Source organism: Pelodiscus sinensis, chromosome 9 (assembly GCF_052426305.1).
Source record: "Pelodiscus sinensis isolate ZL-2025 chromosome 9, ASM5242630v1, whole genome shotgun sequence".
Lineage (NCBI taxonomy): Eukaryota > Metazoa > Chordata > Testudines > Trionychidae > Pelodiscus > Pelodiscus sinensis.
In genome coordinates, this window is record NC_143060.1 from 31603485 (window position 1) to 31626518 (window position 23034).

A 23034-nucleotide genomic window follows, 5' to 3' on the forward strand; every position below is an offset into this window, starting at 1 on the left:
TATATCTGCACGAGTCTGCAAACAGTCTGGAACAAACTCAGAGGTGTAAATTCCTCTGCTGCAACCTTACGACCAAAGACAATTTCCTTGGCTTTGGCTCTTCATTAGTATTTTTATTAATATAGAAAACATTTATATTTTTATAAAACTATAATTGGAGTGAGGTGCAGAAAGGAGACATTGGACCCAAATTTATAGTTCCACTAAAAAATTCTAATTTGCATAAGTGAATCTCTACAATCAGGGCAAAAATGTTTTACAAGGTATCTTTGATAATTATTCCATGACAAACATTTCTCAGCATATTAGCTATTTGTCAATCGACAGAACAGAGGGCTTTTTGCGGTGTTCTATGAGGCATAACTCCTTTTTGTGCTACAGCTCTTGCGCAAAAAGGTATGTGTGGACGCTCCTCAGGGGTTTCTTGCGCAAAAAGAGCTTATGAGCTTTATGGCCATCAGAGCTTTCTTGTGCAAGAGCGTCCATGCAGTGTGGTCACTCACTTGTACAAAAGCACATCGCAAAAGTGATGCACTTTGAAGTGTGGATGCACTTTTGCACAAGAAGTTTTTGTCTTGCGCAAAAACCCTGCAGTACAGATGTAGCCTCTGTATCAGAGGCAGCAGTACAGGGAAGGGGGTAGGTGGGAACCAGTGCTTGTGGGGAGCCTACTTAAAAGCTGCAAACACCAGCTCCTGCTTGCCCCCTCCCCAACCTCCCATCTCTTTTAAGATAGCTTCCCACGTATACCAGCTCCTGCAGAGCCATCTCCCCCCATGTGTAAATGTGTAACCACTGAAAATTTCAGCTGTTACACCTTTACCAAAATAAACACATTTTAACATCCCTATTTCACCTTGTGTTAATATTTTTTATTACTTAAATGTTTAGTGTATGTCTATAACTGAGATAATCTTCTCTGATTGCATTTAGTTGGTAGAGCTTCATGTTTTATATGTCCCAGAAGAAGTATGGAACTTCAAATTAAATACAGTTTCTGCAGATCTTACTAGTAAATTCATTTCAGCTGGATTTATAAGGTGAGTGTTAAATAATGAGGAGAAATGCTGCTTTAGGTCCCAATCCTGCATACACGTATGCACATTCTTAACTTGGTGCCTGTGAGAAATTCCTTTACATTGTGTTTCAGTTAATCCCTGGAGCTGGATAGCTCTTTAGGGAACCACTTCAAGAAAGCTTCAGCCAGCACAGCCCTTGAGGTTCCTGATCTTCCAGAATCCAGGAGATAGCACATTGCTTCCAGAATCCAAAACCAACACATAGCCAACTTTGCATTTCTTGGATTATGCCAAACTTGGCTCCACCACAGCCAGAAATTTGGACCACTAGAATGCATTTCCCAAAAAGGAATTAGTGACAGAAAGAGAGACTGACTTCATTTTAAAAAAAACATAATGTTGGAGGGCTGATTAGACAGCAGCATGAATTCCACAAGAGTAATGCATACAATTGAGATGATTACAGATCAATATTTATTTTTCTTTGCATGTCTTTCACTCCAGTCCCAGAATGAGCTCTGTTCGGAACCCATTGAAATTGATGGGCCTTTTCCTGGGCAGAGTTCATTGTAGAATCAGAGCTTAAATTTCATATTTTTACCAGACCCTGCAATAGAAAGCAGAGAATTAACCTTTTACGTCTTTTATTTTCTGAATGTTTTCTCTTTTGTAACATACATAATATTAAGGCTGAAATCCTGGCCTTTTTGCTGTAATAAGAGTTTTGCCACTAATTTTACCACTAATTAGTTTAACAAAAGGAACTGAATGTTATAGGTAATTTAATTTTAAAGAAGACGCTATTTGACATGCTTTAAAAGAATGTTACCCCTGACTTCCTACTGAAGGCAGGTAATGTTGGTATGAGTGACCATCTGAGTCCTAGTCTGTGATCACAGTTAAGGAAAGGGATTAATCTTGACTCACAAGAACTGCACTCTGAGAGTGCAGAGAAGGTACAGAATATCAAAACAATCTAAAGATATCAGGTATCAATCTAATTCAGTGAAATGTTCCTTTTGCATGATAAGCCTTCAGCATACCAAAAGGACAGCTAGTTGTCCTTGAAAAGAGTCCCAGTAAGAGTTCCTTACAAAGTATGAAGGGACGCCAAAGTAAATATACCTCCTCATTCTTTGTGGAGCTTTGAGAAGAAAACTAATCACGGAGAGAGATCTTACATTGTAGAAATTGGGTTTAAAATACCAAAGCAACCCAAAGTATGGGTATTGCACACATATTGATGGCATTACTTTATGTACCTGTTTAGTTTATGATAAACATATCAAATGTTCATTATGTTAATGTTTCAGTGTTGCAGTAAGCATTATATCTGTGTTTGCATTATATGCTCAAGCTTTGTTTTTAAAAGTTGCTATGTAGGCTCCAAAATTTATTGTTAATTAAATCTTGACACTCAAAGGTTCAGACAAAGAATGAATAATACTTCTGGGGGTAACATTTTTGAGGTAAAAATTAGGGTAGGTTTTTTTTATATGATTGAAAGGCAAAAAGAGTACATATATCTGTTTTCAAATAAATTCTTGTGTTCTAATAAAATATTAACACTATTTTTAAACTGAACTTTTCCAGTCCACCTATCTAGCCTGAGAATATACAAAAAAAATAAAAAGAATAGTCAGCTTTGAGTCATGAGATGCTATCTGAAATATTTCATAATGTATTAATGTCACAATATCATCCCAAAAGGTCCCATGCTATGGGAAATCATCCTTGAAGCATGGACAGCAAGCGAAGGCAAAGCATACGAGGAGGCAGCCAACCAAAGAGAGGCCATTCCCAAATACATGTGGTTGACTCTGTCCCATTTCTATTCTACAGAGGTCCATATACTTGTTACCTTGATATCTATTGACTTGTCTACACTTCAAATGTTACAGCAGCACAGCTATGCCACTGCAACTGCGTTGCGGTATTGCTTCTGTGTAGTCACTGCCTATGCTGATGGGTGCAATTTTCCCATTTGCGTAGGTAATCCACCTCCCCAAGAACCAGTAGCTAAGTCAACAGAAGAATTCTTCATCAAACTGCTACTGTCTATGGAAAATAGTGATAGAAATGTAGCCGTGTTAGTCTGGGGTAGCTGAAGCAAAATGCAGGACAATGTAGCACTTTAAAGACTAACAAGATGGTTTATCATCATCTAATAAACCATCTTGTTATTATCATCTAATAAACCTACTTGCAAGTAGGAATAAGAGATCCTTCGGAAAAGGGCTTTATTCCGGAGGATCGCGCCAGTCTAGACGCTCTTTTCCGGCTTTTCCCCAAGCCGGAAAAAAAGCGGCGGCCATGTTTATTTAAATCCCGCGGGGGATATTTAAATCCCCCGCGGATTTCCCTATTCTGACTTGCCTGCTTTGCATGCCTCTTCCGGAGAAGGGGCCAGTCTAGACGTAGCCTTAGAGAACATCTGTAATACACCTTAGTTCCCAGGAGAATTCATTCCATAGTTTTGGGCTTGCACAGATACTCTCACTGTAATTCCCAGCTGTTTTCTTTCCTGGAGTCAGACAAGCAAGAGTATTTCCCACAGCTTTTTCAAATTGCAGGCCTTGTCCCTTTGCTTTTTGTTTGGATTACTGAGATGTGAACACATTGCAGGTGGTGTAGTGGTCGCATTTGATTCACACTATCATCATATTGTGATGCACTATCATGATTTTGACGCACCAAGCCTGACTGATTTGGAAATGCGGCATTTCAGAGACACATGTACATTTAAATAGCCACCATCAGTTGATCTTTTAAATGCAATAATGAATAATGTTGTTCTAGGGTATCGCGTCATGTCACATTGAGAGCACTGCGGGAGCATCTTGGAGACCTCCTGGGTGAAGATGCAGTTGCAGATAAGTTTATATTTCTGAAACATATAGGGAAAAACTTAGCAGTGGTAAGTTATTTCTGCATTTTCCCTACATTTCTTTTTTTGCATTTTTTGATCCTGTTAAACTTTTCTGAAGCAGAACAAGGAAGTTTTCTCCCTGCTCTACTAAGATTGTCAGGTATTTAATAAAGTATTTTTTCTTTAATAAAGAAAAATATCGTAGCATAAATCAATGAATATTTTTAGCACCAACCTGTAAATATTGTTTTAATTTTGTAAATTTTAAAGTAGTCTTATGCAGTTGGCATAATCTTATTGTTTGTTTGGGGTCATGGTAACCTCTTGTATTTTTATTTCTGTGATCAAATATTTGCTGAGGTTTTCAGTTCTGTGGTTTCACAACAGTAACAACGTAAGCTATTCCAAGAGCTGCACCTTTCTAAGGGACATTTGATTGAGGAAAACCTTTGAATTAGAAAAAACTTGTTAACTTTAAAAAAAAATTATTTATAGACAGTGAAAACAATATTATTGCCTTTGAATAACAGAACAGAATTTTATCTTCTATTTTGTTTAATTGAATTTATTTCATTGGTTGAAGACAGGATTAAATGTAAATTCAGATTTCTTATTCTGCATAAGACATACTGATTTCAAATATGCGCTTAAATCAACAAAATCTCAGGTGATTAATGTGTATTAAGATGAGTGAGAATCTTCCATTTGTCTGAAGAAGTGGGTTGTGCCCATAAAAACTCATGATACCATCTATATTTTTTGTTAGTCTGTAAGGTGCTTCCGGACTATTTGTTGTTGTTTAAGTTTTTTATATTACAGACTAACATGGCTACCCCTCTGAAACTTTAAAAGAACATAGCCAAAGATAAACAACAACTAATAAAAAAACCTTTAGTCATGATAGAAGTCATCAGGAGAGTTAGTGGATTCTTTTTCTATATTAAAATATGTATTTGGTTTTAACAATTGAATTGAGAACCAAATTACTTAACGTACACTTCCTTCAGACTGGGCCTAATCCAATTTCTAATAAAGTCAAAGGGGAGTGTCTCCACTAACTTCATCTGAGAGTTGGCTTAGTCCTTTGAGTCCTAAGTGAAAGTAAAAAGGGGGACAATGTTTATAAAAATACACATACTGTCTTCTTGGATTGATTATAGTACACATTTGGAGTCTGACAAAAATACAAATGAATAGATACCATGTCAGAAAACAAAGAATTGTCATCTATGTTCTTCCCATCCAAAGCCAATTCATATTACAATGCTAGTGTCATAAATGTTACTTCTCATGCCACTCACAAAGAAAATCTCTCTCAATACTTCAGAGTGCATCTGTTTGTGAGTCCGTCTGTCTGTGCGTCTGAGAGTCCGTTTGTTCAAGAACTCCTCCTAAATCATAAGAGGTAGGGCCACCAAATTTGGTATGCAGCTTCCACTTACCCTAACTTATACAAGGATCAGCACTTGGTTGTGCCTGGAAAATGGGAAGTGTCAGGAATAGGACTGTTTTTGATAACATGGAAAGGGAGGGGAAGGAGAGAAGGGACGCAGTACTGAGAGTGGCCATAGGGGGCAGCTGCAGCACAAAGAGAGTGGTCAGCACGACTGGGGCTCCGCCATCTTGCCTGCCACCAGACTGGGTGAGTAGCCCCCCGTCAGATACCCTGATCCAGCTCCCCATGGTGGAGAGCCTGAAGGCCACGAGGGGCCTCTAGAGGAGGGGATGACCCCTGGAACCTGCCACCCCAGACAGCCTGCAGTACATGGGCCGCTGTAGGGGGGCAGTCCCCAGAGCCTCACCCCCCAACATCCTGCAGGCCGCAGAGGGATCACTAGAAGCCAGAGGCAGCCCAGGAACCTGGCCTGCTTCCTGGAAAGCCCCCTGAAGCAGGCTGCAGGATGGAGGGGGCTGCTGGAGAGCATGGGCAACCCCTGAAGCGCCAACCTCCAGACCAGTTGCAGGGTGGTGAGCAGCTGGAGGATGGGGCCAGCCCACAAAGTGCTGCCCCCTGCAACAGGCTGCAGGATGGGAGGCCACTGCTCCAAGCAAGGCTCCCTTGGAGCAGCTGCAGACCAGGGAGACAGCAGCAGGCCGGGGCCTGCTCCCTGCCCTCCCTCCCAATAGGCTGCAGGCCAGGGTGGGGCGCAGCTGCAACCTGGGGTCAGCCTGCAGAGCCCCAACCCCAATTAAGAAGCGCGCAGACCCAGATTCCTCCCTCCCGGAAGGAGCTTCCATCTCGGGAGCACAGTCCCAGCCCCTCAGTAGGAGCCACTGGCTGGGAAGAACTGCCACAGCCCTCTGGGATCCTCCGCAGGAGCAGCACTGCCCTCAGTGCCACAGGTGGCCCTGGTAAGCCTCTCACACACACATACCTCCCATCCCCCTGTCCTGAGCCCCCTGCCCTGAATCTTTCACCCCCACCTTCTTCTCCCTGAGTCCCCCACTTCCTTCCTCCTGCCCTGAGGCCTCCACCCCCTGCCTTGAGCCCCCACACTCCTCCTAACCCTCTACCCTAAGCCACCCACCCCTTGCCTCTTCTTACCCCCAAACCCTCAATTAGGGATGTTAAATTGTGGTTAATTGACTAGTCGAGAGTAGTCGATGGAATTTCCATCAACTACTTGACTAGTCGATAGGCACTTCCACATTCCTCCTTTGAAATGCACAAGAGTCCCTGCTGGGGGTCTTGTACATTTCAAAGGAGGAATGCGGAACGCCTCCTGCAGCCCCTGGCCAGTGGGAAGTCCCACTGACTCTGGGCTACACGTAGTTTGCCTGCTTTGAAATGTATGAGTCCCTAGCAGGGGCTTTTGTGCATTTTAAAGCCATGGAGCCTGGGGTTAGCGGGGGAACCCCCCCAGCTGGTCCTGGGTTCTGTTGAAATGCCGTGGGGAGCCCAGGATCAGCTGGGCAGTCCCTAGCTGATCCTGGACTCCGCGTAATAGCGGAACCCAGGGTCAGCTGGGGACTCCCCAAGCTAACCCCGGGTTCTACGTGGCATTTCCACAGAACCTGGGGTCAGCTGGGGAGAGACCTTGGGTTCTGGTGAAATGCCTCTGGGAACCCAGGATCAGCTAGGGAGTCCCCAGCTGACTCAGGACTCCTTAGCAGCTGCCCCTTTGAAACGCCAGAGGCAGCATTTTAAAGGGGAAGCCCCGGCACAGCTGATCTGGTTTCAAAGCCTTGGGGATTCAAAGCTGCAGTGCCACACAGCTGTGCAGTGCTGCCACTTTGAGGTACCCCTTCTTCCCCCTCCTTTGCTGCCTCTGTATGTTAGAAGGAGGGAATCGACTAGCACAGGGGTGGCCGCTCCTTCGCCCCTCCCCCCCCCCAAATGGCCCCCGGCTTTCCTGTGCTCACCGGGGCGGTGATTCAAAATGGTGTCCCAGATGGCGGCTGTCGACGGGAGCCTGATATGGCCAAAAAGCCTAAGCTTGTTTCTTAAAGGGGTAACTTTTTTTTTGCTTGACAATTCTGGGAGGCTTTCCTTTCCCCCTCCTCTGACAATTCTGGTGCGGCTCTTTGCATTTTTGTTCCACCGCTGTTTCGGCTTTCTTTGGGTGGGTTGGCCACCCCTGGACTAGCATTTGCTTATCAGAAAGTCGACTAGTCTAACACCCCTACCCTCAATCTAACTTTCATTTTCATAAAATACAATAATTTAAAGAAAGCATGTACAATTTTCATTTATTTAAAAATATTACTTAAGTTAAAGACCCGAGCAATACATCTGATAGTAAAAACATATACAAATGGAATGGAATGTTGCATTCCTTTTACGTAAGTGTTTTGTTGATTTTACTTGCTTTTTTATGTTCCAAGGTAAAGGCAAAGCAAGAAACAGAACTGAAAGTCAAGTTATTTGCTCCCCCACATGTATGTATCATATAATTTTCAAGTTGTCATTTCAAGTGTGCACTTCAAATTGCTTATATCTTCCTTGTTCAATTAACATATTGTATATTTTAGGCACTTCATCCTGAATTATATTTGCTCCCAGGAGTGGACTACTTAGAAATTGTTTATTCATCATCAACTCCAGATACACAGCACTTTAATGCAGAATCCTGTAGTTCTCCCCATGGACCAATCTTTCAGTCTTTAAATCTTCCAAAGAAAGAGCCTGAAAAAAGTCCAACATTTTTAGGAAGTCCACTTAAAAATACTCTGAGGCAGAATCAGGAAGATTATAATCCTTTAGGATGGCATGAGATAGAAAAAGAAACGATTCCAGTTTTGCACATAAAACGTGACCAAAGCCTGAACAACAGGATTCAAGAAAAACAGATTCCTCATAGAAGGAAAGGTAAGATTTAACTAGTATGGGGGATGGAAAATGAGATGCTTTGGTATCAACCTAAACAGGAACGGAAAAAGAAAATGGATGATTACACTATGAAAAGCCAGGGAAGCAGAAGTGGGCTACATCCCCTACAATCCATGTCAGCATGTCCATGTCCCCCTGATGGTGCGGTTGAGGAAAAAAATGAGGGAAGGCAGCTTCTGGAAGAGGCTGGAGTTTCATCATGCATCTTCCCCAACTACCTGATATAGATATCAGTGAAGCAGCCTTGGTGGTCTACAAGGGCCTAAAGCACCACAGAAAAGTACCCCTTCTGGTTCATGTATTCAGATGCCCAGTGGTCAGGGGCCCGGATGGGGATGTGGGCAGTGGCGGCCCGTCCATAGAGGCGAACTAGGTGGTCGCCTCGGGTGCCAAAGTTAAAAGGCGTTGAGGGTTTTGGAGGCGGGGGTGCTGATCGCGCGTTTCGCCTGGGGCGCCAGTTGCCGGCAGCTCATCTATGGATGCTCCTGGATGTGGGTGCCATTAGTGCCCTTTCCTCCCTCCCTCTCCCCCCCGTTGGGGAAGCCTACCGCGGCAAAGCTGGTGACAATGGGATCCATGTCACCCAGGATGATGACCCTGCGCAGCAGGATCGTGTTGATGGCCTACACTATTTGTGGAAGGATCCACACAGAGACTCACAGGATTGCCAAGGCCCTCAGGTGTTCCCCAAGCACCTCTGCCCCACAAACACACGCCAGGAGCAACCTCAACTTGCTCCATTCCTGGCAGGGTTTTGTGAGAGTAGGACTGAAAAACCTTCCAGGGAGGGAGCTTCCACTGCCCCTTCCTTCATTAGGGAACCCCATTGCAGCAGTTCACCACCCTCCTGGGACAATAGCTTAAGAGCGCCATACCTGCATGACCACGACCTGGGCAGTCAATCTCCCCACATCAAACTGGTTCTCAACAGATCAGTAGCTTTCTGGTTTGGCGAGCTTCCAGATGGCAATGGCTACCCGCTTCTGGAGGGGGCTAATGGGTCTCTGTGAGTGTCCTGTCAGCATGTCCATGTCCCCGACCCTGATGGCAGGAGTGAGCCACTCATACAGCTCCAAGAAGGTTTCCTTCCCCATGCTGAAATTCTGGAGCCACTGCTGGGTATCCCACTGCTCCATGATGATCTAGTCCCACCAGTTGGAGCTGGTGTCCCATCACCAGACGCGACAGTGCACAGGGGGTACGGTTGAGTTGCATGAGCAGCACTTCTTGTGTGGTGGTGCCTCGCAATGAGCTGGGGGTCCTGTTCCTGCAGAGCCACAAGGGCAGCCTGCAGAAACTGTGCCAGTGCATGAGACATAAGAGCTGTCAACGGCTTGGAGTCAGGTCCAGCTCCATGGCAGGAGTGCTGTTATGTCCGCAAGGGCAACCAGAGCACATAAAGAAAAGGCTTTGCTGTCCCTCAAGGAGGTAGGCAAAGGAGAAGAGCCTGAAACGTGACTGTACAAGGGGATCCCTTTAAGCACGACCCTCAGATAGCCTCGGGAAGCAGCTATGGGAAGTGAGTGCCATCCTGATGCCCTGCTCAAAGTGCTTCCAGGTGGCCTTAAATGCGATTCAGCATCCAATAAGTGTGAGCGCTCTATTTCAAAATAAGTGCTATTTCAATGGGCATTTGCTGTGTAGATGCACTATTCAAAATAAGCTATTTTGAAATATAAATTTTGAAATGGCTTATTTTGGAATAAATGTGCAATGTAGACATAGCCAGAGAGACTGTAGATGTCTGGAGAACTGGTATGGTTATGACATCAGGGAGGTCATGCCATTAAAACTTGATTAATTGAGATTTAAAACATTGTTTTTTATGATAACACACACTTAAACCAAAATACTCTACAAAAGGAGGGAAGAAAAGATTTCTTTCAAATATTTAATACACTGCCCTTTGAGTTAAAAGCTGATTAATCTCACAATATACATAAGAGATCTCCAATGTGTTCTCCATAAAATCTAGGGAAGCTCAGACTTGATATTTCTTTTGCTGTTTTGGGCCTTTATATTTGATAAGGAAACTTTAAAAAAAGAACCGTCATGCTATCTGAAGTGGCTCACAACTGTCCGTCCCAATTTCAGATCAGATTGTCAGAAAACAGGGCAGACACCCCAAAGTGGTGGTATATTCTATAATTAGATTTCACCATGCAAGTAATATATGTGCACCCCTGGGTCACTATGTTAGTTTTACCCTGGGGTCAAATAGTTCCTTAGGCTCTCCACCCTATTTTGCCACCCAGACAAATCGGACTTTATGATATTGGTCACTATACCATATATCACATCCCATTAGGGTTTACTCCCAAAGCACCAGTCACCTACCCCAGGTCAGGTTGGTACTCTGGTTCTCACCAAAGACAAGGCTGAAGTCAGTTTCTCTAGTAAACTAACTAAGGCCATATCTACACTTACAAGTTCACAGCATCACAGATATACCAATACATCTGTGCTGCTGTGAGATCTCTTGTGTAGCCATGTTTTGCTGATGAGAGAGAACTCTCCCATTGACTTAATAAAACCAACACAATGAGTGGTAGTTGTTATGTTGACAGGTGAACTTCTCCCACCAAAATAGTGCTGTACACACAAGCACTTATGCCAGAAAAAACTTATGGCATCCATAAAGGGAGGTTCCCATTCTGAGCAACAAAAGTTTTCCCAAAGTAAGAACTAATGCAGACATGACCTACAGGTTTATTATCCAGTGAATATAAATGAGAGTTATAGAGGGTTAAAGCTGGTAGAATACATTAATAGAGGAGTCCACGTTTGTAAGTCCCAAGTGATAGCAGAGATATAGTAATCTGCAAATCTTCCATAAGTCTCTTAGGGTTATCCACAGTAATTTTGGCAATCTCAGTCCACTTGTTCAATATTCTACCCTGTTAGTAACCAAAACAGTTCATAAGTGCATGATTGATCCCTGGGTCCATTCTTATAGTGTCTTTCCAGGAAAGGCAATCTAGCAGTCATTTTCAGTCACAGCATGAGCTCTTCCTTTGTTGATTAAATGCTAACAGAGTCTGTGAATTTCCATTGTCTAACAGGAAGTGGAAACTTTGACAAAGGTTTAAGAAGAACAAGAAGAATGCAGGAGTGTAATGAGAAAGGGAAAAGTGCAATTAGAGTTGTAGCAAGCAAGGGATGTGAAGGCTAGCAAGAGGGGTGTCTATCAGTATGCTAACAATAAGAAGAAGGTCAGGGAAAGTGAGACCCCCCTATTGAATGAGAAAAGCAACCTAGTGACAGATGATGTGGAAAAGGCTTTTTTGTTTGTTTGTTTGTTTGTTTTGGTCTTCACAGAGGAGGTCAGTTCCCAGACTGTTGCGCTAGGCAGCACAGAGTGGGGAACAGCAGCCCTCGGTCATGAAAAAAGAGATTAAGGACTATTTAGAAAAGCTAGACATGCACATTTCCATGGAGCTGGATCTAATGTATCTGAGGCTGCTAAGAGAGTTAGCTGATGTGATTGCAGAGCCATTGGCCATTATCTTCAAAAGCTCATGACACCCAAGAGATGTCCTGGACGACTGGAAAAAGGCAAATGTGCCTATCTTTACAAAAGAAAAGAAAGGGAATCTGTGGAACTACAGATCAGTTAGCCTCATCTCAGTCCCTGGAAAAATCATGGAGCAGGACTTCAAGGAATCCATTTTAAAACTCTTGGAGGAAAGGAAGATGATCAGGAATAGGCAGCATAAATTCAGTAGCAAATCATGCCTGACCAACCTGATTCTCTTCTATAATGAGGTAACTGGCTCTGTGTATATAGGAGAAAGCAGTGGATGTGATATACCTTGACTTTAGCAAAGCTTTGGATACAGTCTCCCACAGTATTCCTGCCAGCAAGTTAAAGAAGGATGACACGGATGAATGGACTATAATGAGGACAGAAAGTTGGTTAGAACGTTGGGTTCAGTGGGTAGGGATCAATGGCTCAGTGTCTACTTGGTAGCTGGTGTCAAGTGCAATGCCCCTGGGGCTGGTCCTGGGAGGCTGATTTTGTTCAATATCTTCATTAATCATCTGAATTATGGGATGGATTGTACCCTTAACAAGTTTGTGGTTGACACTAAGATAAGAGGAGAGATAGATATGCTGGACGGTAGGGATAGGGTCCAGAGTTACCTAGACAAATTGGAGGATTGGGCCAAAAGAAATCTGATGAGGTTCAACAAGGACAAGAGCAGAGTCCTGCACTTGGGCAGAAGAATCCCATACATTGCTACAGGCTGGGGCCCGACTAGCTAAGCAGCAATTTGGCAGAAAAGGATCTGGGAATTACAGTGGATAAGAAGCTGGATATAAGTCAACGGTGTGCCCTTTTAGCCATGAAGGCTAATGGAATATTGAGCTGCGTTGATAGGAACATTGCTAATGACAGCAGATCAAGGGAAGTGATTATTCCCCTCTATGTGGCATTCGTGAGGCCATGTCTGAAGTATTATGTCCAGTTTTGGGGCCCCTTCTACAGAGACCATGTGGACAATTTGGAGAGCATTCAGACGAGGACAACAAAAATAATTAGGGGACTAGAGCACATGACTTATGAGGAGAGGCTGAGGGAAGAAGGATTATTTAGTCTGCAGAAGAAAAAAGTGAGAGGGGGTTTGGTAGCAGCCTTAAAATACCGAAAGGAGGATTCTGAAGAGGATGGAAGTTGGCTAATCTCCATGATAACAGGTGACAGGATAAGGAGCAATGGTCTCAAGTCGTAGTGGGAGAGGTCTAGATTGGATTTTAGGAAAAACTATTTCACTAAAACTATTTCACTAGGACGGTGGTAAAAAGCACTGGAATGGGTTACCTAGATATGTGGTGGAATCTCCATCCTTAGAGGTTTTTTAAGGCTAGGCTTGACAAAGCCCTCACTGGAATAATTTAGTTGGGGTTGGTCTTGCTTTGGGCAATCCTAATCTCCCATGATTCTATGACAATGGCCCATGCTTTGAAGTTAGCAATCTTTTACATTTCCAATGCTACACTCTCATGTGATGAATAAATGCAATGTAAATGCATTGGTACAGCCAGACACAATCCTTCATTCATTTTCATCAGATAAATTCCCACCTTAATACTAATACACTTAGTATTCTAGGGTAATGTAAGTATATAGAATACATAATGTAATACAACAGCATTCAACAGGTCACACATATGTGGAAACAATAACGTTAACATTTTTTATATGCACATGCAAGTTAACTATCCTATTCCTCCTAGCTCACTTTATATTTCTTAGATAGTCACACAGAAGAGAATTGGCCTTTGGCTTTGATTTGAGCTGGTCTGTCAGCATCATTCTGAGCAGGTGTCTCAGCATCATAAGCACAATCCCATTTTCTTCCCTTCAAATTAGACAATTGACAACTGGTTGGAAGCAGGAGAGGAATATTTTCACTGAGAATCATATAGTGGATGCAGAGGGGTTAAATTGGTAGTCTAAGAAATGCAACAGGTGTGTGCTTTGTGCCACCTATTCCTGAATTCATTCTATTGACAGCATCTCTTGCATAGGCAGCATAGTTGGTAAGACAGATGGCACAATATCTGAAACTGATGTAATATGCAAACATGCCAAAGTGTACTGTACAACCAATAAGTCCCATGATATTTTATAGCCTCGGTTCCTGACCTTCTGTATGTTACCAAGACTTATTTGCTCTGGGAGTCTGTTCTGTGACCATTAACTTCACTTATAGTGCTGAATTAGGGTGCTTGGAAAGCAGGGACATTTCTTTTGAGGGGCCTGTCTAACCCTGAAATTCTCTTTCTATCATTGCTGTTGTCTAGGGCAGTGTTTCTCAACCAGTGGTACGAGTACCCATAGGGGTACTCAAAAGAAGTCAGGGGAGAGGGGTACGACAACACAACTGAAATTTGGAGAAAACTGAATTTTTGTTTTGTTTTACAGCACTTTCTTATTTTTGTACTTTTTACACCCAAAAATGTCATCACCCACCCAGCTATGATTAAATTGTTTAAACAAATGTGTTGCAATGGTAGAAAAAAAATTTGTATGTCTGAAAACTGTAGGTACTGGGGATACATTCTTTTTAAAGGGGTACTTTATAAAAAAAATAGGTTGAGAAACATTGGTCATGGGCAGTGTTTCCCAATTTTATTTGGCCATAGAACTCTTTTCAGCTTGAAAAAATTTCAAGGAACCCCTAGGATTGTCAGGGTAACATTTGTCACGCAAAAAAAAAAAAAAAGACCCGCCGAGTCCCGCTGCAAAAAGGCTCTGTCTCTTTAAGAGGGAACAGGGGAGTGCCAAGTTCTCGTAGAACCTTTACATTCTGTGGAGCACCAATTTGGAAACACTGGTCTAGGGGAAAGCTCAAAATCTGTTTATTTTATTTTAATTTTGTGTATGTGGTCTGGTTATATCTATTCCTTACTACTATGCTCTGAGACATATTTGGGATGTGTTGCTCTTTTGTGAATATCACTTTTAGTTTGTTTTCATTTAATAAGGCTTTCAAAGGTCTTCAGCTATTGGACTCTGAAGAAAACATTTTAAAGGGCCCATTTAAAATTGTGTATTTCTTTTCCCATGTAATACTGGTCTATTGTAATGCAGACCAAATTGAATCTAATGGATCTCTCCACATACCAAGTAGTTTACATTCTGAAAAGTGGGAGTCTGGAAAAAATCCTACATCTTTGGAAAGTTCTCAGAAATATCATCTCAGCCAGGATCAGGAAGAATCCAATACACTTAGATGGAGTCAGAAAGACAAAGGGACTGTTTCAAGAAATCATGAAAAAGAGATCGTTGAACAAGCTGAGAACGAGACTCAAGAAAATCGTATTCCCCCTGGAAGAAAAGGTATAATTAATTCAGTCATCTTCTCTTTAAGGGTGCTTTTTAGAAAGAGGGCCTATAAAGCTAAACAAGAATAAAAAAATCTCCATTTTCACTATGAAAACTGTTTAAACAATATTATAATAATTATTTGAAATCACATCACAAAAGCAAAGGATTCCCAGTTCTTTCCTTTACCTTAACCTATTCTGCCAAAGTTCTTTAATTGCATACACTATTTTGAGATCCTTGCAATGTATAGGTACTATTATATAACTTAATGGAATTTCAGCATAAACTTTAAAATTTATTGTGGAGAAATAGCTAAAAAGTGTGAAGCCAGTGTTCAGTTATAAAAAACACTTTGACTTCTGCTTTCCTAATGTAATCAAAACCTACCAGAAATTTCACAGCCATTGTTTTGTGCTGGGACTGAGTTTTTTGGGACAGTATAAAGCAAAAGGGAAAAGGCCTTTGGAAATTAAGTTTTTTTAAAATGAGGTGAGATTGCTTCCTGAGTATTTTTTTGAATTTGTAAATTTAGTTGATCATAATTCCAAAATGGTTTGGTTTAGAAACTCCAAATAAGCTGTAATCCACTGGGGTATGTCTACACAGCAGCACTATTTGGGGATAACATTCAATATCCAAAAATAGCATTGTGTGTGTCTTAGCAGGACTCCCGTTATTTTGAATTAATTTCAAAATAATGGGCATCTTATTCCTGTTTTCTGTAAACCTCGTTGCCCAAGGAATAAGGAAGCCACTGGAATAGTGCTCTATTTTGAAATAAGCTACGCAAATTGCTTATTTCAAGTTACACACAACTGATTAACCATACTCTTAGGCTGCGTCTAGATTGGCTTGATTTTCAGGAAATGCTTTTAACGGAAAAGTTTTCCGTTAAAAGCATTTTCGGAACAGAGCGTCTAGATTGGCACGGACGCTTTTCCGCAAAAGCACTTTTTGTGGAAAAGCATCCGTGCCAATCTAGACGCGCTTTTCCGCAAAATAGTCCAGATCGCCATTTTCGCAATCGGGGCTTTTTTGCGGAAAACAAATCTGAGCTGTCCACACTTGCCCTTTTGCACAAAAGCTTTGCGCAAAAGAGACTTTTGCCTGAACGGGAACAGAATAGTATTTCCGCAAGAAGCACTGATTTCTTACAGTAGGAAGTCAATGCTTTTGTGGAAATTAAAGCGGACAGTGTAGACAGCTGGCAAGTTTTTCCGGAAAAGCGGCTGATTTTCCGGAAAAACTGGCCAGTCTAGACACAGCCTTAGTGTTTGAAATGGAGAGATTGGGAGGCAAGTTTTTGTGTTTTCAGAGGGTACGTCTAGACTACATGCCTCTGTCGCCAGAGGCATGTAGATTAGACTACCAGGCATAGGAAAATGAAGCGGCGATTTAAATAATCGCCGCTTCATTTAAATTTACATGGCTGCCGCGCTGAGCCGATAAACAGCTGATCAGCTTATTTGCATTGATCATAATTCCAAAATGGTTTGGTTTAGAAACTCCAAATAACTCTCATCCCAGGAGATATACCTGGGTGGTCGACAAATGCCTTTGATGTCGACACCCGCGCGTCCAGACTACCGCGCTGAGCCGACAAACAGCTGATCAGCTGTTTGTCAGCTCAGCGCGGCAGCCATGTAAATTTAAATGAAGTGGCGATTATTTAAATTGCCGCTTCATTTTCCTATGCCTGGTAGCCTAATCTACATGCCTCTGTCGACAGAGGCATGTAGTCTAGACGTACCCAGAATGTCTAGCATAATTTAAGACTAGAGTTTTTTGACTGAACCAAAGTGTTTCCTTAAATAACTAACAGCTTTCTTGCAATTTTAATTTAAGAAAGTTTTCTTTCCTATCTGGAATTTATCATTTATCCAGATAAACTGGAACTTGCAGATGGTAAATGTAAACATTTATTATCATCCATAACTAAAATCATGTTTCCACTGAAGTCAATGGCAAATCTCCTATTGTCTTAAGTGAGGCCAGGATTTCATCCACATTTACACCATATGCCTCCTGCTGTATTCATCTATCCTTATTATTCTGTCACATGAAATGTGGGTTTGTATCAATACGCAAGGTCCAGTTGTTTCATATTTCCTTTCGAGTGGAAATTACAGAGGCAGGAGTATATATCTCTGCTTCTGTAACTTCCACTTCAGTTCATCTGATGAAGTGGGTTTGACCCACAAAAGTTTATGCCCTAATAAATCCGTTAGTCTCTAAGGCTGTGTCTACATTGGCACCCCTTTCCGGAAAAGGGATGCTAATGAGACCAGTCGGAATTGCAAATGCCACAGGGGATTTAAATATCCCCTGCGGCATTTGCATGAACATGGCTGCCGCTTTTTTCCGGCTCAGGGTTTTGCCGGAGAAAAGCGCCAGTCTAGACGGGATCTTGCGGAAAATAAGCCCTTTTCCACAAGATCCCTTATTCCTACTTTCAAGGATTCCTACTTTCAAGTAGGAATAAGGGATCTTGCGGAAAAGGGCTTATTTTCCGCAAGATCCCGTCTAGACTGGCGCTTTTCTCCGGCAAAACCCAGAGCCGGAAAAAAGCGGCAGCCGTGTTCATGCAAATGACGCAGGGGATATTTAAATCCCCCGCGGCATTTGCAATTCCGATTGGTCTCATTAGCATCCCTTTTCCGGAAAGGGGTGCCAATGTAGACACAGCGTGTGGATACGTCTAGGCTACGTCTACACTGGCCCCTTTTCCGGAAGGGGCATGTAAATTTCATGAGTCGTCGTAGGGAAATCCGCGGGGGATTTAAATATCCCCCGCGGCATTTAAATAAAAATGTCCGCCGCTTTTTTCCGGCTTTTAAAAAAGCCGGAAAAGAGCGTCTAGACTGGCCCCGATCCTCCGGAAAAAGCGCCCTTTGAAGTAGGAATAAGAGCCTCCGGAAAAGGGCGCTTTTTCCGGAGGATCGGGGCCAGTCTAGACGCTCTTTTCCGGCTTTTTTAAAAGCCGGAAAAAAGCGGCGGACATTTTTATTTAAATGCCGCGGGGGATATTTAAATCCCCCACGGATTTCCCTACGACGACTCATGAAATTTACATGCCCCTTCCGGAAAAGGGGCCAGTGTAGACGTAGCCCTAGAGTGCAAGGCTATTTCGGGATACCAAAGGCATCCCGAAATAACTACCCCAGGTCCAAGGAACGCATCCACTATTTTGAAATAATTTTCGAAATAATGGACACGCTATTTCGGCATCCCTGTAAACTTCCCTGTAAATTTGCGCAGTGCAAATTGCATATCTTATTTCGATTTTAAGAGTGAAGTCTAAATGTACCTTAAGGTGCCACAGGACTCCTTTCTTTTTCTTTTTTGGTAAATATAGTTTTGTAGGTAAACTAATATCTTAATTTCCACAGTGCATAAATGTTTTTTCATGTATCTTGTCAAATACATAGTGAGATTTTATTTATTTTCTGTGAATGTCATTTATAGAAAAGGTCTAATCTTTCTTTTAAATCTGATCTAAAGGCAATGGGCATTCATGGAATCTGGACCAGGCCCTAATTACACAAGTAAAACTGCTGTTGACCTCAATGAAAGTTTTATCTAAGAACTGGTAGACTGGACCCAACATTTTTAACCTATGATATCACAGTTCATTATAATAAATAAATGAAGTAATTGAACAATTCAGTTGTGATCTATGTCTATCTGTCATTTATCTTGCCTGAGTCCTCCTTCATCTGTGCCTACTGCTATAGGGAAATACTAACCATGCTTAGTGGATTTTTGCATACAAAGACTATTTCCATATGACAGTTAGGAGCAATTAATAATTAAAATCCTTTATTAAGAATCTGAATTAGAATTCAATAAACAGGGAAAGTAATTTCATTGACTTCAATTTTCTCTGTTAAATGCATCTACAATTTACATTTATCTATTCTTATAGCACTCTGAAAAGGGAAATATTTCTACTGTCCTCCCACAAAGTAGAATTTTAATTTTCTTTTATAATATTGAAGTGTTTGATTCCTAAAACTGAGAATTGAACATTTTCCCTGGATAATTCCGCACTGGAAATAGTATAAAGATGTGTGGGTGGGATTAAAGCAAAAATAAAACTAACAGTTATCTGAGGTATGCCTACACTTCTAAGTTAATTCGAACTAACAGCTGTTAGTTCGAATGAACATTAATAGCGTCTATACATACAAACCGCTAGTTTTAATTCGAACTAGTGGAGCACTTAATTCGAACTAGGTAAACCTCATTCTACAAGGACTAACGCCTAGTTCGAATTAAGTAGTTCGAATTAAGGGCTGTGTAGCCACTTAATTCAAACTAGTTGGAGGCTAGCCCTTCCCAGCTTGCCCTGGTGGCCATTCTGGGCCAAACCAGTGAAACTCTTCTACCCCTTCCCGGCCCAGGAGCCCTTATAGGGCCACAGTCTGGCTACTGTGCTTGTGCCAGTTGCAAGCCTGCCAGCACCCAGCCAGTAAACCCTGCACCTGGCACAAGATGAGCCAGCCACCCACTGCCACCCAGCCCTCCGCCTTTTCCCAGGACCAGGCTGGTGGCTCCCAAGAGCCTGCCCGGGGCCGCAAGAGGCAGGCGCCCACCTGGTCTAGTGCGGAGATCGTGGACCTCATTGAGGTTTGGGGGGAGGCCTCCAACGTCCATGACCTCTGCACTAGGCACAGGAATGCGGCCGTCTAGGGCAGGATAGCTGCCAGCCTGGCCACCAAAGGTCACATGCGAACCCAGGAGCAGGTTTGCATGAAAATCAAGTTGATCCAGTGAGACCCCCGACCCTGAGCCCTGAGCTTAGAACATAAGAATGGCCGTACTGGGTCAGACCAAAGGTCCATCTAGCCCAGTAGCCTGTCTGCTGACAGCAGCCAACACCAGGTACCCCGGAGGGGATGGTCTGAAGATAATGACCAAGCGATTTGTCTCGTGCCATCCATCTCCAGCCTTCCACAAACAGAGGCCAGGGACACCGTTCCTACCCCCTAGCTAATAGCACTCTATGGACCCAACCTTCATGAATTTATCTAACTTCTCTTTAAACTCTATTATAGTTCTAGCCTTTACAACCTCCTGTGGCAAGGAGTTCCACAGGTTGACTATGTGCTGTGTGAAGAAGAACTTTCGCTTATTAGTTTTAAACCTGCTACCCATTCATTTCATTTGGTGTCCTCTAGTCCTCATGTTATGGGAGCTAATAAAGAACTTTTCTTTATTCATCCTCTCCACACGACTCATGCTTTTATAGACCGCTATCATATCCCCCCTCAGTCTCCTCTTTTCTAAGCTGAAAAGTTCCAGTCTCTTTAGCCTCTCTTCATATGGGACCTGTTCCAAACCCCTAATCATTTTAGTTGCCCTTTTCTGAACATTTTCCAAGGCCAGAATATCTTTTTTGAGGTAAGACCACATCTGTACACAGTACTGAAGATATGACGTACCATAGTTTTATATTTCCCCTCCTCCTTCTTCCCCTGGATTCCCCCTTCCAGCTCCCTCCTCCCAGGTTTCCCCCTCCCCTCTTCCACCCTCTCTCTTCCCCTCTCCCACCTCCTTTTCCCAGCCTCCCCAGAGGTTAATCGCCCCCCCTCCCAGTTTTGTTAAATAAAGAGAGTTTCTATTTTTGAACACGTGTCCTTTATTTTTTACATCAGGAAGGGGGGCTAGGGAAGGGTAAGTGAAAGGAGGTGAGGGAGGAATGGGGCATGAGCTGCAGACTCCTCGGGGTGGAAGCTCTCCTGCAGGGCCCCCTGGGTCCTGACAGCCTCCCGACTGACCCCTCCCTCCGGATGGCAGCCTGCGGCAAGTGCAGCCGGGCTGATGGCCAAGTGCTATGATGTGCCGAGTGAGTGCACTCAGGGCACTCCAAGTCAGGACTGCTTTGCTGTCCCTCATCGAGGTAAACAAGCAAGCGGGGAACCCTGAGAACTGTCTGTCTGGGGTGGGGGTCGGGTCCCTTTAAGCACAGCCCTCGGTTAGCCTGAGGCAGCAGCTCCATACTCTAAGTCCTAACCTGATGCCCTGCCGGCACTGGTTCCGGCCAGCCTTAACTTCGGTTCAGCTCCACTCGATGTGGACATGCTATTTCAAATTAGCAAACGCTAATTCGAAGTAGTTTTTAGGTTTAGATGCACTAATTTGAATTAGCTTAGTTCAAATTAACTAATTTGAATTAAGTTAGTTCGAATTAGTGCTGTAGTATAGACATACCCTGACAGAATTCAAAATGTTTTTGAAAGAGATCTGTCAGATACACATTTTCATCTAATATGGTATGGCTGCTGAGTACTGAAAGCTAATATTTATAGCAGGCTTCCTGTCTTTGAAGTGCAAATGACTGGATTCTCTTTTTTTCAAATGATAAAATCAGGAAATGTCCAAAATCATATTTGTATGCAGTATAGTTGACAGATTCATTTTAATTTCCCTAAAGTGAAATGAGTTTTCAAAGTTTTTTTAAATTATGCTAACTAGACCTGTTTTTAACTTGGTTCTTTTGGTAGGCTAGTAAAGTCCAAAGGAACTCTTGAGCATTGTATATGTAGCCTAAAAATTTTGTACTTTGCTGTAGAAGAAATCCCTATAATTGCAGGTGCAAATATGGAAAACAGAGACAATCTAAATGCTATCAGGATGGGAAGAAACACTACAAGGGATTCTGGAATTCCAGAATCATTGGAAGATGGAGACATGGACTATTTGCACAATAAAAAAAGGTAAATATAGTGAGTAGTAATGCTGACAAAATATTTCATTTGTAGAATCTTCTTTAAGGACTTCTATCAACTGAAACTGGAAAAATATATATTTTAATTAAATTTAACATAAATTAAAGTTTTTAAAATTTATTTTCACTTGGTACTTTGATTTTATCTTCAGCCCTCAGCAGCATCAAATTAGAGCATCTTTGACTGATACTGATGTCAAACGGGATGTTAAGGTATGTTTTCAAAGATAGATCCATTTCTTCCACCAGGAAAAAAATCCTAATTTTCATTTCTGCTGGATCAGGTTATGAAGATGTATTATTCAAGTGTAGGTTTGAGTGTAACTGAAAAAAGTTGATTCTGCTTTGAAAAAAATTTGCAAATGAAAATAAACAACTGTTTAAGCAAAGAATAAACTCAAAAGCAGGCATTACAGTGACTAGCAACTTGTTACATTTAATAGAAACAACATGTATGATTTATTATGATAGTTTTTTAAATCTTAACTGAGTTTGGGTTTGCCAACTACCAACCATAAATATAGATTTTTTACATTAAAGATTACTTTTTAGTAATTAGTGTCCATTTCCTACTGGCAATATTTAGAAGTGTAAGTACAAATGCCATGGAAGTATAATATCAAAACCCACTTATTTTGAGACTTCTGGAAGCAACAGGGATAATCTACTATGTATTTAGGTGGGGTTGTGTGTCTGTGTGTCTGTCCCATCTATCTGTGAGTCTGTTTGTTCAAGAACTCCTAAACAGTAAGAGCTAGGACCACCAAATTTGGTACGCATGCAGCTTCCTGTTAACATAACTTAAAGCAAGGTAAGAGTTCAGCTGTACCAGGACAATGGAATGTGCCTGGAATGCAGTTTTTCTCATAAAATGGAAAGGAGGGGGTCTGCTGGCAGAGACAGTTATATTGTATAATGACCACAGGAGGGCAGCAAGGGGCCAGAGATGGGTATGAGGACAGCCATAGCCCTCCACTAAGGCAGGAAGGGGCAGGAGTACAGAAAGGGACAGCTATATGCTATATATTTGAGAGAGTTTGTCTGTTAATGTGTCTGACAATCTGTCTGTCCCCCAGCCAGTGATATGCACCCCTTCCCTGGCTGTGCCCACTGCAGCTGCAGAAACCATAGAGAGGTGCTTCTTACCTGGCTCCAAGCTGCTGTGGTGACATAGGTGTGGAGTTGTCCTCTGTCCCCGGGGAAGCCTACATGCTGAACCTCCCATCTCCAGCCCCATCCCAGGGCAATGAT

General features: G+C 42.5%; 1 protein-coding gene across 3 annotated transcripts in view; it reads left to right on the plus strand.

Annotated features, from left to right (window-relative positions):
* Positions 1 to 23034, plus strand: part of SPATA1 (spermatogenesis associated 1) — a 39541-nt gene that overhangs the window by 6553 nt on the left and 9954 nt on the right. For all 3 annotated transcript variants that reach the window (XM_089780486.1, XM_075936356.2, XM_089780485.1), the window contains 7 exons: positions 934 to 1040; positions 3819 to 3936; positions 7714 to 7767; positions 7861 to 8197; positions 14817 to 15065; positions 21649 to 21772; positions 21936 to 21996. In XM_089780486.1, coding sequence (XP_089636612.1) covers positions 934 to 1040; positions 3819 to 3936; positions 7714 to 7767; positions 7861 to 8197; positions 14817 to 15065; positions 21649 to 21772; positions 21936 to 21996 — 1050 coding nt within the window. The remainder of the gene's footprint in view (positions 1 to 933; positions 1041 to 3818; positions 3937 to 7713; positions 7768 to 7860; positions 8198 to 14816; positions 15066 to 21648; positions 21773 to 21935; positions 21997 to 23034) is intronic.